General features: G+C 40.9%; 1 protein-coding gene across 5 annotated transcripts in view; it reads left to right on the top strand.

Moving 5' to 3' along the window:
- Window positions 1-11982: 11982 nt before the first annotated feature.
- Window positions 11983-19629, top strand: part of SUCO (SUN domain containing ossification factor) — a 76366-nt gene continuing 68719 nt past the window's right edge. For 3 of the 5 annotated variants that reach the window (XM_082832363.1, XM_082832364.1, XM_082832365.1), the window contains exon 1: window positions 12157-12332. In XM_082832363.1, the coding sequence (XP_082688489.1) occupies window positions 12271-12332 (62 nt within the window). In that variant the 5' untranslated portion in view covers window positions 12157-12270. Of the gene's footprint in view, window positions 12333-19629 lie in introns of all 5 variants that reach the window. The other 2 variants (XM_082832367.1, XM_082832366.1) reach the window with 1 other exon arrangement.

The following is a 19629-nucleotide window of genomic DNA, read 5'->3' as shown; positions in this document are numbered from 1 at the left end:
CGCAACACTCATTGCTGCCAGTAAAAGCAATGAAAAACAAAAAAGATATAGGAACTTTTCCACTGTTCACTAGGCTTCCTTAGACTATAGGTCAACCCTTCCAAGCTTGTTTTTCTGCGAACAAGCAGGAGGACAGAGAAACAGCTTCAGGAGGGTCACCTCGATGCACACAAAGTTGCATGACTCAACCCATTTTAATCACTCTTCTCTCCCCCAGCTCCCCGCTCTCTCCTCTTTTTCTCTCTCCCTGTCCCTTGTCCATATTCTCCCTCCTCCCTTTTCTCCCTTATATTCTTTTATCTGGACAGGTTTTTAATATGGTTAGAATATTAAGATTAATGAAATAATACTTGAGTGTTCTGATGACCTCCAAGGAAGGTTCTTTGGATTTCCTTGTTCTCTCATAACTAATGTCTTCTCTGGGAGTAAACTGTTCATCCAGCAAGCATATTAGCTCTTCTCCAGCAAGTTAACCATTCATTAGGCGATTTTTTTTCCCCAAGATTAAGGCCAAGGATATGTATTGGCTCCTTGCGGGAAGGAAATGGAAACAATTCCAAGGGCTGCTGTCCTTGGGTGAAGAGGAGAGCAGTACCATTGCGGGGAGGTTGTGGGGGGACATTCAAGGCCTTCTGTAATCTGCCCCAAACAACCTTTTCAGCCTTGTCTCCTACAATCCCTGACAGGCCTGTAGCCTTCTCCCAAGGTAAACTGAACTTCTTTCTTTTCCCTTAGTATATGAAGCAGGGCCCAGACCTTAGCTTATATGCTCTTCCCACTGCCTGGAAAGCACCATCCCATACCTGAAACATGACAGGCACACACGCAGTGCCTCACATGCTCCTTCTGCCAGGGAAAGTGCATCTATCCTTGAAGGCCCAGTCCTAGGCCCATCTCTTCCTCTCTTCCTTTCTTGAGTAGCTCACCTTGCTCCATCCCTTCTTTTCTTCTCTGAACACCTACAGCACTTACCTGTGTCAGGCAAAAGTTAATCTCCGTGATGAAAACACATTGGCACTGAAACTGAATATGATGTTCTTGATAAAATGTATCAGGCTTTGAAAAAGTGATGTGTGTGTGTATGTACGTGCGTGTGTGTGTCTTAGTGAAGAAGCTGAAGGCTGAGAGGGTGAGAAGAAGAGATGATGAATACAGAGATGAGAGGAGTGATGAAAATAAAGTATCACCTCCTGGTCCTGGTCACTTATCTTACAGAACCCATTTTTACTAGTCCTCTCCCATAGCTGTGCTAATTCTCTCTCTCTCTCTCTATACTTTGGCCTTCATCCTGCAGCTGCCAGTCTTATAGATGGTAGAAACTCACCACGGCTTCTCAAACACCAGTTCAGGGCTTCTCTGGTGGCGCAGTGGTTGAGAGTCTGCCTGCCGATGCAGGGGACACACATTCGTGCGCTGGTCCGGGAAGATCCCACATGCCGTGGAGCGGCTGGGCCCGTGAGCCATGGCTGCTGAGCCTGCGCGTCCGGAGCCTGTGCTCCGCAATGGGAGAGGCCACAACAGTGAGAGGCCTGCATACGGAAAAAAAAAAAAAAAAAAGATACAGGTAACAGAGGAGAAATTTTCAGGTCTGGAAAAAAATTACATTTAAAACACTAAATAGGTGGTTCTGAAAGCAGGGGTAGTGGGGAGAGTTCTAGTAACGCTTTCCTATTCTAAGAGAGAAAAATAATCAATAGGAAAATGTTCATTTGCCCCACATCTCCACTTTTTATTATCTTCTTCCATTCCATTCAGATTTTCAAGTCTAAGGACTGAATAGAACAATTGTGAAATCTACACATCGTAGCAAATAGTTTACTTTGTTCCACAGATTTAGGATAGACAAATGGAAACATATTAAAACATGAAAAATATGAATTTATTTTGCCACAAATCACAAATATCATGATAAAGTATCTTAAGTTTTTAAAATTCAGAGTTATACATGCACATAAGAATCAACTAGTTCTAACAGAGTTATGAAGAAAAGCAGTTCCCTGCTGCCCTCCTTCTTTTTCTCCCTGTTCAAAAATCAGCTGCTTTTACTGCTTAAAGTGAGTTATTTTGATATTTACCTCCATGTCCTAAATAGCATGTGTTGTTATTCTTTGTTTTTGATTTTCCAAGTTTTAGGCATTATTGCTTGACTTTCTGCTATGGAAGCTGAGGGTTTTGCTCTTTTTCCTTTTTCCTGACCAATCACTCCTACCCGAGACCTATAATCCTTCCAATCCTCCCATCCTCCTGATGTAGTTATATCATAATTTTGATTAGATTTAATTTCATTGTTCTTAAGATCATGTAAATGCTATTCACAGATGAAACTTTCCTGCAGAGCTGTTTTCTAAATTGTTTTATTTTAGTTTTCTAAAAGTGCTTTCACTAATCAACTATCTTTTCAAAAGTGTCTAAGTTTCCCTCCAAATCACTCAGATGCAGTAGATGTTCTGTGGCTGTCATCTTCTTGAAGAGATCTCTCTCAGTGTCTTCTGACCTGCCCCAGTCCACAGTGGCTGCCTCCTATGCCTTGATACTCAGCTGTCATGCTGGGTTCTTCCTTCACAATCACGCTGGGGATCCCCTTCACCTCTTTCCTCTGTATTGGATTTCCTGTTTCCTATATCAAGTGTCTTCTTTTTGGTTTCCTACCTTGTTTTCGTAGAGCAAAATCTCTTTTCATGAGAAATGCACAGCAGGTAAATTTATTGAGAACTTGCCTGTCTCAAAATGTCTTTATTCCCCCTGACACTTGGGGATTGATTAATGGCTTGGATGAGCATATAATTCTTGGTTGGGAATAACCTTCCTTCAGTATTTCGAAGATGCTGCACTACTGCCTTTCAGCTTTCCATGTAAATGTAGAGAAGCCTGAAACTATTGATTCCTGATTCTTTGTGCATGGTCTATTTTTCTCTCCTATCTCTAAAACTTCTGTGATCTTCCCTTTGCCTCCAGTGTTCTCAACTTTCCCAATGATGCACCTTACTGTTGGTCATTTTTATCCAGTGTGCTGGGCACTTAGACTAAGGAACTTTCAATATGGAAACTCCCAACTGTAGAAAAATGTCTTCAGAATTGTTTATTACCCCATCCCTGCCTTCTCTCTTCTTCTATTGCAGGTATACTGGCCCTCCTGGATTGGTCCTTTATCTTTTGGTCTACTTTCTAGATGATTTGTGCAACTTATTCTTCCAATTTTTCTATTGAGTTTTTTATTTCATAGCTTTACTTTATAAGAGATCTTGTTGTTGTTCTTGACAGGTTCCTTTTTTATAGTATCCTGCTCCTATTTTATGGTGGCAATATCTGGCAATGTTAGAATTTCTTTCTTTTTCTTTTTTTTTATTTTAAGGTTTCTTCTCACTGCATAGTCTTTTTCTTCTACTCCAAGTTGTTTATTTTTCCCTGTTTGTTTTAGTCTCTATCCATCATGTCAGAGTATTTTCTCATGCCTGGTAGTCATTAGTTATCTACTCCTTTTAAAGAATGGGGCATTAAAAAGCTGATTGGATACTCCGAGTACATGGCTGGGACTTGACTACACTTTCTCATAGGACGAACTAGTTGGGAAAACTCAGGTCTCAGTATCTTTTAGGTCTTTTCTCTTGGGATAATCAAATTGCCCAGAGAAGACTCTTCCAGTCTCCCACCTGGAGAATGAGAGACTGCCTGCCAGTGCAGGAAGATGGCTGGGGTCTCAGCATCAAGTATGTGTGCCTACTCCCTCCAAATTTCTATTATAAAATTTTTTTTATAAATTTATTTATTTTATTTATTTATTTTTGGCTGCACTTTGTCTTTGTTGCTGCGTGCGGGCTTTCTCTAGTTGCGGTGAGCAGGGCTACTCTTCGCTGTGGTGCACGGTCTTCTCATTGTGGTGGCTTCTCTTGCTGCAGAGCATGGGCTCTAGGCGCGAGGGCTTCAGTAGTTGTGGCACGTGGGCTTCAATAGTTGTGGCTCGTGGGCTCTAGAGCGCAGGCTCAGTAGTTGTGGCTCCTGGACTTAGTTGCTCCGCGGCATGTGGGATCTTCCCGGACCAGGGCTCGAACCCGTGTCCCCTGTATTGGCAGGCAGATTCTTAACCACTGTGCCACCAGGGAAGCCCTATAAAAATTTTAAACATAGAAAAGTTGAAGGAATAGTACAATGGCTACCTGAATACCCTCTATCTAGATTCAACAATAGTTAACAGCTGTGCCTATTTGTTCTTGCTCTCTCTCTCTCTGAATCTTTGAAGGTAAGGTGCTGTCACTATGACATTTTACTCTTCAATATTTCAGCATGCATCTCCTTAATGTGAGGACATTTCCTATATAATTACAATGGTATTATCATATATAAGAAAAATAATTTATTATTTAATGACTAGTCCTAATTTAAGTTTCCCCAACCGATTGTCACAAAAATACTCTTGTTTTTTGCATGATACTTCTGCCTTAAACTATACCAGGTGTTCCCAAGTCCAAGCTTTACCTTTTTCCTCCCCTGATAATAAATCCATAGTTTTTTGAGGGAGATGGGGGAAGGGCAGTCACCTAGCCATGTAGAGTCGTGGAGGGTCTCTAACTATTTCTTAATTTGCAACCCCCTCTCACTACTACCACCACCAAACACATGTACTGTTAACCTCACTTTCCGTCGTACTTTGGGCTGGCCTTTCCTGAATGAGCTTTCTGGGGATTTCCTGTCACAAATTGGGTCAATTTTTGCCACTTCCTATTGCTAAATTAGGGTTCAGTTTTTTCATGTCTGCTATGTTGAGGATTATTATCCATTGTTCACACCAGAACATATTTGAAAGTAAAAGTTGGCACTATTATTAATTATGCCAGGACGATTAATAAGGGTAAACCAGAGTTGTCCTTGGAAGGCCAGCATGTGGTCACTTTAAGAAGTCGTTTCCTTACAGATATGCTTTCCAGTTTCAAAGTTTTGTTCTTCTGATTCTCTCTCCTGATCTCCCCATCCTTGTGGCTTTATGTACAAACAACAAACAAAACTTTCCTGTTGTTTTATGGGGTTTTGTGAGTAAGGTAATTGCATGTGTTCAGCTGCATTATCTTTACCCAATTTAATGATCCTGAACTCACTGTGATCACTTTGTACTTGGCACCACATTTTGTTATTTTAGTGTTCTTGAAGGCTTTGTTTCAAAGAAGATAGTATCTCTAATGCTTAGTCTTTAAAGTCATCACATGACCTAAAGTGAAGTATTTTATGTAAATATTCAATAAATATCTGTTTCTTTCTTTATTTTTTTGGTGTCGTTTAGAGTTCACTATCACTGTTTGTGTCAAACGCAGAATACCAGATAAGTGTCAGGCAAACCAAAACTAGAGGGCACATGATAAAAATTGTAAAGGTAGTTTTTAATTAGATCATAGGGTTTACTGTTCCCTTTACCTGAAATAGGTTCTCCTCTCATCTCTATCTATGAAAATCCTACTCATCTTTCAAAACTAATCTCAAGTCTGCCTCCACCTTTAGGTCTTCCTTGATAGTTTCCTCAAAAGAAAAAGTAATTTCTTTTTCCTCTAAAACTTGTGACACACATGATTTGTATTATTTGTGGCATTTGTTCCATGTCTTATGTATCTTATTTCCCCTAGTGCAGTGGCTTTCACTTTATTTTTACTGCAATCCACATTAAAACATATATTTTACATTGCAACTCAGTATGCATATACATATATAACAGAACACGCACATATATACACATGTACACATACACAATACATACGTCACTGAAACAACCGTAACTGAGATAATACTACCCCTTACTGAGACACTGATATTTTATAAATTATTACCTTTTACTTTTTAAAAAGTACCCCTGGAGTCCCTTAAAATTGATTTCTTGACTCTCTAACTAATTGTGACTCACAATTTTAAAAATAATGCCTCAGTGCAGAGCTTCTTAACTTGGAATCCACGTATACAATTCACTGGTCCATGAACTTGGACAGAAAAGTAATTATGTCTTTATTTTCACTAACCTTTTACTGAAATTTATAATTCTCTCTTATTACGAATGTAGGTAACTAACCTTAGTAGTACTAACAATATCTATAAATTTGTCACTAATGGAAATCTTTATATCACATGATACATATTGTAGGTATCTTTTAAAAAATTAATTAATTAATTATTTTATTTTTGGCTATGTTGGGTCTTCGTTGCTGTACGCAGGCTTTCTCTAGTTGCGGTGAGTGGGGCTACTCTTCATTGCAGTGCACGGGCTTCTCATTGCGACGGCTTCTGTTGTTGCAGAGTACGGACTCTAGATGCGTGGGCTTCAGTAGTTGTGGCACATGGGCTCAGTAGTTGTGGCTCGCAGGGTCTAGAGCGCAGGCTCAGTAGTTGTGGCACATGGACTTAGTTGCTCTGCATCATGTGGGATCTTCCCGGACCAGGGCTCAAACCTGTGCCCCTTGCATTGGCAGGCGGATTCTTAACCACTGTGCCACCAGGGGAAGTCCCTGTAGGTATCTTGAAATACCTTTTAAACTCATCACTCTTTTGGAATTATTGAAGCTACTAGACCTGCTGTTAAGTCTTATTATTTAATGTGTTAATAAAAAAGCACGTGTATTACTAATCACAAATTTGCTTTGTAATATTTTCACAACTGTATTTCAGTTTAATTGGTTTCCTTTGTAATCTATTATTTTATTTTATACCCTTATAAACCCTCTGAGAAGGGTCCCATGTGTATCACCAAACTGCCAAAGGGGTGCAGTCTGGAAGAAGGTTAAGAAACCTGCCAGGACAATGTGAGTTTCCTGGAAGCAACCTGCTGCAGCACCTTTCATATAAGAAAAGCTCGGTAAGTATTTGTTAAACACGTTATTTCTCCAGATTACTCAGGGATAATTTAAGCCCAGAAAAATCTAATCACATACAAGTCAAACAGTATTATGCTAAGAAGCTAAGTTGGCTATTTGTAATGGAAGAGATAGCTGGCTAGGGGCTCTAGACTAGTTAGTTACATAAAACTTTCCCAGTTTAGGGCATTGCTATTCCTAGGAATTAAAAATATTGGGCAGGGCTTCCCTGGTGGCGCAGTGGTTGAGAGTCCACCTGCCGATGCAGGGGACACGGGTTCGTTCCCCGGTCTGGAAGGATCCCACATGCCACGGAGCGGCTAGGCCCGTGAGCCATGGCCGCTGAGCCTGCGCATCCGGAGCCTGTGCTCCACAACGAGAGAGCCCACAACAGTGAGAGGCCTGCGTACCGCAAAAAAAAAAAAAAATTAAAAAAATATATATATATTGGGCAGATTGTAATGTGGTATGATTAGACAAATGAAATAGTAGTTAAGTAAAAAATTATTTCTTGGGCCCCTATAATAATTAAAAAAAAGCATTGTGTTTTTCATATATAACACATGACCTCTTTGCATAAGGAATTTACACGCTGCTTGGGGAGACAGACATTACAAGAACTAAGAACACAGGTGTTTCAGGACATGGCAAGGATGTGATGAAGGTAATGTTTTAGGAAGCTTCATCTGAGAGCATTGTACAGGAGGTACTGAAGGGCACAGCAGTTAGAACTCCTAATACATCATCATCAGTTGCTTCGTTTCTCTCCCTATTTGGAAATATGTATTTATAAATGCTTGCTAGATCCTTCCACCAGACCTCAAGCTCAAAACTATGCTCCTAAAATCAAACTAATCTCTCCTACAAACCTGTGACTCCTGACTTTCCCATTCATGTCATGACCACACACCCTCCTGGAAACTGTCTTAGATTTCTCCCTCTCCATCACCCACTTCCTGAGTAATCCTTCCTCTGGCTGATTTCATTACTAGCCTGCTAAACTCATGTATTTTCAAAGTAGACATTTGTAACCAGTGATAGAAGATTAGATTGGCGATCATAAAGTACAAAAATTTTAAGGGGAATTCTTATCTTTTGTTATTTGCAGTATAAACAGAACTGAACAAACCAACATTGCAGTTTGTGATTCTTCTGTTAAGGGACTGAGTTCTCAGGCTGTCCTAGAGAAGCAATTCACTTTCTTATCTCCCTCTGAGTTCTACATTTTCCTCCTCCAGTGGCCACATTATCAGTGCTCTAGGGTAGATTTGGCAAAGTAGTTTAGGCTCCCCTCAGGCAAGGAGTGACTGAATAAAACAGGTATGTGCTATTCTATGTACATATCTACACACACTCAAAGAAGCAGCAGCAAGTGGAGTGAAGACAAACAGTAAGAAATCTCTGTACTGTATCTATATGTAGTTAAAAATTTAAGTGCTGATCACCGCATTCACCCTTCTTTCCATCTGGTTTAGTCCCTTTTCTTGTCTCTGTATATGTCTTTTCTCAGTTCCCTGGCATTTCTTTCACTGATTTCCAGGGAACTTTTGTCCTAAATGGCTTTTACTCTAGAAGCATCTAATTTCATTGAGCCTCAGCTGTTCCTCTCTAAGACACATAGTATCTCAGCGTTTTATAATATTGAAAAAGGCAAATAACTTTTCAACAAATCCAAAAATAAGTCAGAGCTTGCTCATCAAATATCACCAACTTAAATTAGACAAATATTTCTTCTCTTGTGCTTTGAAAGTATGATTTATATATGAGATAAATGACAAAGGAGATGGCTAGAGTGGTTGGCTTCTTTTCTGAGATCTGCTTCTTCTTCTTCACCATCAGCAAACAGAGTATCTGATCTCTATCAGGGCAGGGACAACCTGTCCAGAGTTTCTGTGTCTTTAACCTTTTAGGAATGGGAGAGCTCCTGTTCATCATGCATTTAATTCTTGGTGACTTCCTGAATAATCCAAGGATCTGCAAGTCACATGAGTTATCCTGTGTGTTGTCAGTGCTTTATAGATTTTATTGAATTGTGAGATTCTGCTATGGCACAGTTTCTCAAGCTGGTTACTTTCAGCTTTTCAGGCCAAATAATTTTTTTGTTATGTAATGCTGTCTTCTGCATTGTAGGATGTAGCATCCTTGAACTCTACCCACTAGATGTAGCATTACCTCAGTTGTGACAACCAAAAAATTTCCAGACATTGCCAATTTTCCCCCAAGGGAAAAAAAATTGTTCCTGGTTGAGAATCACTGTAGTGTAGTTAAGAGGTGGTAAATGGTGATTACTTAGCATGAGCCTTAAAGATTATATACACATTCTGATTTTTCTATATACTTTCTTGCCATTCTTTGGCATATGTTATACTTTTGAGTATGGTGGCATTTATCTATACTCAATTTATTTTATATAATTCTTACTCATTTTCTTATTATATTTATCTATTTCATTATAATATAATTTTTTCCATTATTTTTTCTCATTATATTTACCAACCATGAAGAAAAATGTCTACCAGTTTTTCAAACGTCACCTCCATGGAACTTCTCTTATTCTCACTATCTGAAGCCTTAAAACAAAGAAGAATTAACACAACTAGAAACTCAAGCGAAGAAGTTAATTTATGGGGAAACAAGTTCTATTTTATGCAGGTAAAATTTGAAGTGATGGTAGAATAAGTGTTATGTCCAGCACCTACTTGAAGAGAAGTTGGGATATAGACCAGGGAGTCAACAGTATAGATGAGAACTGAAATTATGAAATATCCAAGAGAAAAATGAAAAGGCTCAGAGGGCTGAAAATTACACCTTAACACGAAGCAATGGAAATGAAACTAGCAAAAAGAGAAAAAGATATTTATTGATTGAAATAATAAAAGCTAATGATTGATTAATAATTAGGTGAATGACAACCCTACCACAGGGGTCACAATAAAACCCCAACTGTAGGAAAAAGGAAGAAAGAAAGAAAAAAAAGAAAGAAAGGAAAGAAGGAAGGGAGGAAAGAAGGAAGAAAAATTCTATCTACTAACTGTATATTCCAAAAGATCATTGCAGAGACTTAGTGGAAAAGCAGTGAGTGGACTTGTGGGTTTGGGGTGAGAAGGAGAGGATACAAGAGAGGCACATGATAACTTGCCAGGCTTGAGTTGAGCATGTATTCTAACAGAACTTTCTTTGCTGTGATCTACTGAGGATCAGCTCAGGAGCACCTGTTCCTTGCCATGAATAACCTATTTCCTGGAGTGAAAGGAAAAGGGTGCCTCACATGGTAATGAATGTAAAATAATCCCCATCCTTCTGTTGCCCCTACCTTCCTTTTAATTTACATATTAATCATTTGATACTGCTCTTGGGCGAGTTAAGTGCTTGCCTACTGCAGTGAGAGAGAGGAAGTGATTTTATTGTCATATACTAAAAGTGCCATGAACAGATCATTGGAACTGTTACCTAATTATTGCCAGAAAAATTAGTTTAGGATGAATTCTTCTAAAACCAAATCATCCTATGTAGAATTTTTCTAACATCCAGTTGACTTAGAGTAAGAATTTTAGAATGAGTCAAAACATTCTGTTCCCTGGGAATACAATTAACAACTAATTCAACTTAGAAGGTTTACAAGGAAATTACGTGGTTCAAAATTAAGTGTTAGATGGGCACTTTACTGAGTCTTTTTTCCTTCGACCACATGAGTACCAAGTGGCCCACGCTTTAATAACACCTGCTTTGAACATTTCTTACACTAGACATTGTGCCATGTTCCACGGCACAGACAACTGGAGTCTCCATTCTCCCATATGTCTGGCTGCTTTCTGGAGAAGGTAGTTCTGAGTTTCTGACAGCCAAGACAAAAAGGGAAACACCATTGAGTTATACTTTTATATTTCTTATTTTATAAAAGAAATATCACTCGGTAGAGACTAACTTCCCTCTTAGTGTCAAGAGTCAAATACATCACCAGAGATAGAAGAAGGAACACATGAGGCCAGAGGCCAGACGTCTTCTCCCGAGCAAAAGCTCGTGCGTCTTCCTCTATAACACCTCATAGAAGAGAACTACGTCAAGAGGCGCTTGGGAAGAAAAGCGGTCAAGCATTGTGGACTTTCAGGCAGAGGGTCCCTAAACTAGCTTCTGAGAGATCTTTAGGGGCCTCAATGGCATAAAAATCTCGCGGCGGGGGGCACACTGCTCGTTTTAAAGATCGAGAAGCGGTCACTTTTTGTCTCAGACTGTAGCAACAGACGTGTGTACGCGACCAGCTTCCCCGCTTTCGGTGAACCTCAGAACTTGGAGCTCCCCCATAAGGAGCCGCAGTTTTCCCTTCCGGCCCCACCGCAGCGAACCCAAAGCACGAATCCAAGAGACTGAAGACCAATCGAGCCGATCCCAATGGAGGAATCTGGCGGGGAGCGAAATTCTCCAAGAGGCGGAAAAGATGCGGAAGACTTCTCACTCCAACCAATCAGATGAGAGGAATTCTTGGCACACCTCTTTCCGCTAGCCAATCAGCACCTAGCTTGATGGGCCCGGCCCACTGACGCCCGGAATACGTCTTTTAAATTTTATTAGTATAGCTTTTCCCCCAACGTCATTCTAGGCCTTGCCACAAACTGTGGTCAAAAAAGGAAAACTGGATGTAACAATTCCAAAGCTGGCCAGTCTTGCAGTGAGAAGCGAAACCACAGACCTCTTCATCAAAACAGTTATACTGGGAAGGACAGGGAAAGGGAAAGGGAAGGGTTCCGGAGAGAAAACTACAGCTCCCAAGGGCCCTTGCACGGACTCGGCGCGCCCTGGGCTAGAGGGCGGGCCATCGTACGAAGAAGGCTGAGGGTCACAAGGCTCCTCTCGGACTTCCTGAAGTGGGCGGGACTTGAGATGGGCGGGGCGGTGGCCACCCCCGCCTCTCTTGCTTTGTGTCCTCCTCCCTCTGGCTCAGCCGCCTGAGACGTCGGAGGGGGTGTGGCCCGCGCGGAGGCTAGTTGGGGGTGCGAGCGCCGCGGGACGTGGGTGACGCGTATTCTTCCAGCTCAGCGGTGTATGAGGTGTCGCGGCCCCGCCGGTGATTGGTTGTTGAGAGGCTAGTACGCAGCGGCCGTTGGTCGCCGGCAGCACGGAGCGAGAACCGGGGAGGGCGGGGGGGATATGGGGCGGCAGCGGCGGCGGCGGCTGGAGGAGGCGGGCGCGGACGAGCTGGCGGCCGCGGCAGCAACGGCGGTCCCCGGAAGCCTCCTGTGAAGCGCACCCGTCGGCGCCGCCGCTGTGGGCCCCTGGGAGAGAGCGGCCAGCGCGCGAGCCGCTCAGGAGGCGCTCCTCCAGCGCCGCAGCCCTTCGAACTCTCGGTCTCATCCTCGTTCTCCTGTTCCGGCTCCTCCATCTTGGCCTCGGCAGTAGCAGCTGCCGAGAGGATGTGCCGCCTTCTGGCAGGGGGAAGAAGGAGGAGAAGATGAAGAAGTACCGGCGGGCCTTGGCCCTAGTCTCCTTCCTCTCTCTGTGTTCCCTGGTCTGGTGAGTAGCCGCGACCACACGGGAGTTTCCCGTGAGGGGAGAGGGGGGCAGGGAGCGGCCCAGGTCACACCCCCAAATCATCCCGGCTTTTAGGGTGCGGGTCTCCAAGGCTCCTATGAAGCGACAAACCGATTACTCTGTGACTCCTCGGCGGGCTGGCCTGGCAGCCCTCTCTGCGGAGGTTTTCGTGGTGCGTTTTGGAATTCACAGAGACGAAGTGGGAGAGGGAAGCGCCTGGGTGCCTTTGTACCCGGTTACCCTGGCCCTTGGTGATGGTGGGTTGTGTGTGGGAAGTGTTCAGATAGAGGCTGGGCAAGTTGCTCGGGCTTAGTAGCAGCCACTTGTTTTCATGGTGTGGGAAGGGCATAAGGTATGTCGGATGTGATGTGTTCCCCACAGGCAATTTTAAAAACGTGACTTGTCGTGAAGGTGACTAATGTACGAGCACTGGTTTTCCTGGACCTTTCTCTCCTAGTCTTTGGCCTCGGGTACACTTGGGGTTGCTGTTCTTCGAGACTTTTGGGAGGCGTTATGAAGCACTTTTTCAAGGGGTAGATGATAAGCTGTTTAGCAGACAGTGTCTTAGGGTGTAGTGTGTACAGGGGTTTCTGGTAGTGTGGATTGGATAATGCCCCGTAGTAATGGAAGGATAAGTCCTGCATTTTGAAGGCGGGAAGAGTGCTTTGTCTATAAGTTTGTGGAGTTTCTGTTAGTCCCTGGCACATTTGGGGTTTTTTGAAGGAGAAGAGAAAGCTTGTCAGTCAAAGGATCGCTACTACTATACTTGGAACATCCATTCTGCCCTCCGAGGGAGTTTCTTCAGAGATGTGTGACATTTGCTGACTGTAAAGATGCTTCTTCAGTCAAAGTGATTTGCTGTTACATTAAAATCTAGATAAACTAAGTTTCTTGTTCAGCTTATTTCTGCAAAACACCAACAATTTTTTTTTCATTTATGTGGGTGCCTAATGGATTCCAAAGACACTGAAGTTGTAGAGTTGTTGTTCATAGAAAATAATATGTAAATAAGAAGAAAAGAAAACACTTGCCTGGCTGAACAATTTTGATTGGCAGGTTGATAGACGTTTTAGAGAACAAGAAATTTGGTCTCTTGACGTTCATTCCGAACCCTTTAATGAGACCAATGTTATCTCACCTTCTACTTTTTAGTATCATGTTGGTTACCAAGAAGTGCATGTAGGAGATGAGTCCACTCACCTCATTTTAAATTTAAATTTGTACATGAGATACAGAAACCTTGTGTTCATATCCACTTCTTTCTGGGGGCTGTTTAGTTGTTTGTAGGTTATATATGTTTTTTCTTTCCTCTTTCTACTTGATCTTGCCCATCTTTAGGCCATGTTATTCTTCATCACTTTCTGAAATGGTTGAGACAGCAAAGAGGTTACACTTTTCATTCAAGTTTAAAACACCAGGATCTCTGATTTTTTTTTTTAGTTGAAGTATACTTGACATATAACATTGTGTAAATTTCAGATGTACAACATGTTGATTTGATGAATTTACATAATGTAATATGGTTACCATTGTAGCAGTAGTTAGCATCTCTATCACATCACATAATCATTTCTTTTTGTGGTGGGAATAATTAAGATCTGGTCTCTTAGCAAGTTGATAATTATAATACAATAGTGTTGTCTATACTCACTATACTGTGATCTCCAGGACTAACTTATCTACCAGTTGCAAGTTTCTACCCTTAAACATGATTTAAAAAAAATTAATTGGCTGGTGGCAGTGAAATCAAGCATTACAGTGTGGTTTTTAAAATCATTTGCAGATTTAAATTAACCATACTTCTATTACTTTGTTTAATTTCGGGCTGTCTTTTGCTTAAGCTGACCTCAATATGGTTTCTCAGCTTTATTCATTGGAAGTAGTGAGGAGATCATGACCTGTTGGGGAAGAAAAAAATCAGCCTAGTATTGAAAATAATAGTCATAAAGTTCTGTAAAGTTTGTTGACTTTCACAGTGAAAAATGGATGTTGAGGGATTAAGTAAATAGTGCAACGTTTAAGAAACTTTTGTTTAAGAAACAATTGGATTAGTTTGTTTTGAGATTTGTTTGCGCTGCTAAATTTTAAGATATTTTAATTGTTCTTTACTGAGGCCGTGGAAAGGCATTATAGGATATTAAGTCTTGAGAATTTTTTGGAAGGGTGATGATGACATCAGGGAAGAGAAGTGGTGTGTGGTGTGATTGGCAAAGGGTATGTTGTGTCTTTTGAGGCTGTTCTTCCTTGGGAAATTGGAATAATTAAATTATGTCACTGACTCAGCTGGAGATCTAACTCTTGCTACAAGATGGTCTGTTAGGTCATTTCTCAACATCTCCATTCTCCCTTAGCCTAATGCCCTTGTAGGGTTCGACAAGTTTTGCAAAGAGTCATTTTTGTTTCTGTCATTTATAAAGTGTTCCAAGACTTTGTGATCCATTTCTTTCTTAAGCCGTACCATTTTGTAGATTTATGAGTGCTATGTGTTTATACTACAATACTCTATAAGTTTCTAAACTCCTCATCCTACGAATATTACTGAATTTTGCAATCACTTTATTTATACTGTCACATATTTATAGATCTTGCTTATGTCTCCCCTCTCCTTTTGTCTTTCCAGCCTGGAGTCCTAACCTTAGATTACTTTCACAAAAGACTCATCCTATCCTTCTTATTATTCATTCTGGTTGCTATTTTTTTCCTTTTGCATACTTCATGTGATTCTTTATCAAATAGTACAGAGTATTTTAGGCATAAGTGTACTATAGCTGTGGCAAGAATAATTATGATAGCTATTATTTATTGTCAACTATCTCTGACAAACCTGTGGTGTGTACTTTGCACATTTTAGCACCTTTAATCTTCACAACAACCCTATTAGTATTATTGATAATTTACTTTTACATTTTATAGTTAAGGAAGTGGAAAAGTTAAATAACTTGACTAAGGTAAAGCAGCTATTAAGTTTTGGAGCTGGATTTGAACCTAGGCTGCCTGATTCATGGGATCCTGACTACTGTAATCCTTTGACTGTAGGTCAGGAAACCTATATTGTAGATACGGCTCCATCACTTACTAGATCTGCATCCTTGGACATGTTTTGTAATTTCTTTAAACCTTAGTCCTTATATCCTAAAAGTGGGAAAACTAATCCATTCACACCCCACAGGGTTGTTAGGAGGATAACATGAGATAACATATATGGTAGATCTTTGTAAAATAGTAAGGGTACATTATCTGTATGTTTCATCATAAAGTCATTCAACAAAAGTTTTTCTCATGTTCATTAAGTACCAGATGTTGTTATGGGCATTGAAAATGTGAAAATAGGGTGACCAACTTATCCTGGTTTTAGCAGTGAAAGTCCTAAGTCCCAGGAATCCCCTATGTTAGTTTCCTATTGCTGCTGTAACAAGTTACCAAAAATTTAGTGACTTAAAACAACACACATTTATTATCTTACAGTTTTGGGGGTCAGAAGTCCAAAATAAGTCTTAACTGGGCTAAAGTCAAGGTGTCAGCAGGCCTGGTTCCTTCTTGAGACTCTGAGGGAAGAGTCTGCTTCTTGACTTTTTCAGCCTCTAGGGGCTGCTTGTATTCTGTGGCTCCTTCCTCGGATTATTCCAACCTCTTGCTTCAGTCTCCACATCTACTAATGACAGATCCTCCTGCCTCCTTTTACAAGGACTCTTGTGATTACGTTGGGCCCACCCAGACAATCCAGGATTATCTCCCCATCTCAAATTCCTTAATTTAATCACTTCTACAAAGACCTTTTTTACCATGTAAGGCAACATATTCAGGGATTAGGACTCAGACATCTCTGGAGGGGCCATTATGAAGCCTAGCATACCCCGCCTTGGTCCTGGCAAACTAGGAAGATTGATGACCACCCTAAAGAGGAAAAAAAAAAGACTTGGTCAAGTGCCTTAAGTGGTGGATATTCAAATTTTTTTGTATTCCCCCCATCAGAAAAGCATTGTGCATGGACCTTTAATATGTAATTAATTGTTTATAAGATTTATACATATGTAAATATGGTATTAGTATACTAATAGCATATTGGTACACATAATAAATTACACAAATTAGATGATTAAGAAAGATGAGAAAGAAAATAAACAGTCTAAAACTTTATGTTAACAGACCTTTTTGTTCTTATTTAAAAAGTAGTAGTTTGATGAGAGGTGTGTGATTGACTGACTAGATTATTTTACATCAGAATGTGGATGAAATAGCTTGTACTTAGCGCTGCTATTTTCTTGTTGGCTTGTGCTTGCATTATTATTATCTTTGCAGTCTTTGCAGGAATTTTTTCAAAGCTACTTCTCCATGTTGTGAGAGTCAGTTTAGTTAAAACTAAATAATATAATCCCTAAATTTCCTTCATTGAGCACACATAAATTGCAGTGCCTCACAATGTGCTGGAAGTAAAGCCCACTGTTTGTGGAACTTCTGTTCTTTCCTCAGGTTTCTGACTATATAGTCTCTGCTGTTATGACCAGCTGACCTTCAGATCAAGTGTGAATCCTTATATTAATCTTGATAAAGCTAAATTAATTAAAAAATAGCCTTTATTTTTTAGGGCAGTTTTAGGTTCATGGCAGAATTGAGCGGAAAGTACAGAGATTACCTTTAGTACTTGCTCTCTCTGCCCCCACGTGCACGGCTTCCTCCATTATCAGCATCCCCCAGCAGAGTGGTTTAATTTATTTTTTAAGACTAAAAAAATCTATTTTTTTCTTCCTGAACCCGAAAGGATCATCTTGGAGAAGCTCATATATAGAGCTAATGAGAAGAGCCTGACATTCAAACAATTCTCAAACATTTGACAAATAGGTACCAAAAATAGTTTAAAAGGTCTTTAGAAACTCGAAAGGAAGACTTTGTATTCTAGATAACGGTCTATCACTAGCTGTGTGTCCTCTGACAGATTATTTCTATGAGCCTCAGTTCTCATCCATAAAATGCTTTGCAGAATGGCTAGTTCAAGATGGGAGAATTTTGTTTCAGGCAGAGGAAAGATTCCTGTTGGTGGAGAGAGATGGGAAGGGAGGTTAGAGCCAGGTTTTGAAGGGACTTGATTATTGTGCAGGTGAACTCTGATTTTAACCTGACTGAGAGGAGAATTAGTGAATTAGTTTAAATAGGAGAAACCGGAGAGTGAGGTCAGATTGATCTTTTAGTTAGATCACTGGGGGATAGAGTGGATTGGAAAGGACAGACATTAGAGACAGGGAGCCCTAAAGTGGCAGTCATACTAGGAGAGAGTTGATAGATATCCACAATATCTTGTGGATAGATATCCACAAACATTTTGTTAGGTAGAAACATTTATATGTTTAAAATACTTTAGTAAGAAACTAAATACTCTTTGTTGAAAACGTACATGTTGCAGATTGTACTTTAGTGCCAGGTGTATGTTACCTGTTTTGTTTTCAAGACCATATTTTAAAGTAGATTCCAAAAATAAAATTGTACCTGTCTCAAGGGAATGGAAATTGCTTTTGAGTATTTGTAGTATAGGAATGTCAATCCTTTGCGATAGACTGGTTTCATAAATGCCGAATTTTTTGAAAGAAAATTTGGTTTTATTTTAGGACTTTGTTTTTGTAATGAATCACTAGTTAAAATTATTTTATATTTTCCGTAAAAGTAACAACTAGCTTTGGTAGAAAATGTTTTGTAGCATTAACATGGCTCATAAGTACTAAGCTTATTTTATATTTCTTTTTTTTTTTTTTTTGGTGGTACGCGGGCCTCTCACTGTTGTGGCCTCTCCCGTTTTGGAGCACAGGCTCCGGACGCGCAGGCTCAGCGGCCATGGCTCACGGGCCCAACCATTCCGCGGCATGTGGGATCTTCCCGGACCGGGGCCCGAACCCGTGTCCCCTGCATCGGCAGGCGGACTCTCACCCACTGCGCCACCAGGGAAGCCCTATATTTCTTTTTATGGAGTATTTGAAATCGATAACAGGAGAAAATGTGTAAAGTGCTTAAAACAGTGCTTTGCTCACAGTAAGCCCTATTATGTAAGTTCTTATTATTCATTCATCCTGGCTGCTTTGGCAGAAGTAGGATCCTAGGCTGAGGTATCAGAGTTTAGAAGTAGGAATCCATACATCTGTTCAAAATATCAATATTATTTTGTTGCCAACAATGTATTTGGTGTGGTGGGGGTGGCTGAGGAAGCAGGAGACTTGAGCTCTGCCCTCAGGAGTATACAAGCTGCTTGTCAAAATATAGGTAGGTACTGGTGTAGTGGAAAGGGCATGAAACTAAGTTAGAGCTTGGCTGTAATCCTTTATTTCCAGTATTGACAGTGAACATTTATTGGGCACTTATTTCTTTTTTAAAATTTTTGTACAGCAGGTTCTTATTAGTCATCCATTTTATACACATCAGTATATACATGTCAATCCCAATCGCCTAATTCATCGCCCCCCCCCCATCATGGCCACTTTCCCTCCTTGGTGTCCATACATTTGTTCTCTACATCTGTGTCTCTCTTTCTGCCCTGCAAACTGGTTCATCAGTACCATTTTTCTAGGTTCCACATATATGCGTTAATATACGATATTTGTTTTTCTCTTTCTGACTTGCTTTGCTCTGTATGACAGTCTCCAGATCCATCCACGTCTCTACAAATGAGCCAATTTCGTTTCTCTTTATGGCTGAGTAATATTCTATTGTATATATGTACCACATCTTCTTTATCCATTTGTCTGTTGATGGGCATTTAGCTTGCTCCCATGACCCGGCTGTTGTAAATTGTGCTGCAGTGAACATTGGGGTGCATCTGTCTTTTTGAATTATGGTTTTCTCTGGGTATATGCCCAGTAGTGGGATTGCTGGGTCATATGGTAATTCTATTTTTAGGTTTTTAAGGAACCTCCATACTGTTCTCCATAGTGCTGTATCAGTTTACATTCCCACCAACAGTGCAAGAGGGCTCCCTTTTCTCCACACCCTCTCCAGCATTTGTTGTTTGTAGATTTTCTGATGATGCCCATTCTAACTGGTGTGAGGTGATACCTCATTGGAGTTTTTTTTTGGTTTTTTTGCGGTACGCGGGCCTCTCACTCTTGTGGCCTCTCCCGTTGCGGAGCACAGGCTCTCGACGCGCAGTGTCAGAGGCCATGGCTCACGGGCCCAGCCGCTCCGCGGCATGTGGGATCTTCCTGGACTGGGGCATGAACCCGTATCCCCTGCATCAGCAGGCAGACTCTCAACCACTGCGCCACCAGGGAAAGCCCCTCATTGGAGTTTTGATTTGCAT

The sequence above is a fragment of the Leucopleurus acutus genome (genome assembly GCF_964270905.1).
Source record: "Leucopleurus acutus genome assembly, chromosome: 2".
In the NCBI taxonomy this organism is placed as follows: Eukaryota; Metazoa; Chordata; class Mammalia; order Artiodactyla; family Delphinidae; genus Leucopleurus; species Leucopleurus acutus.
This window is presented reverse-complemented; position numbering and strand designations above follow the sequence as displayed.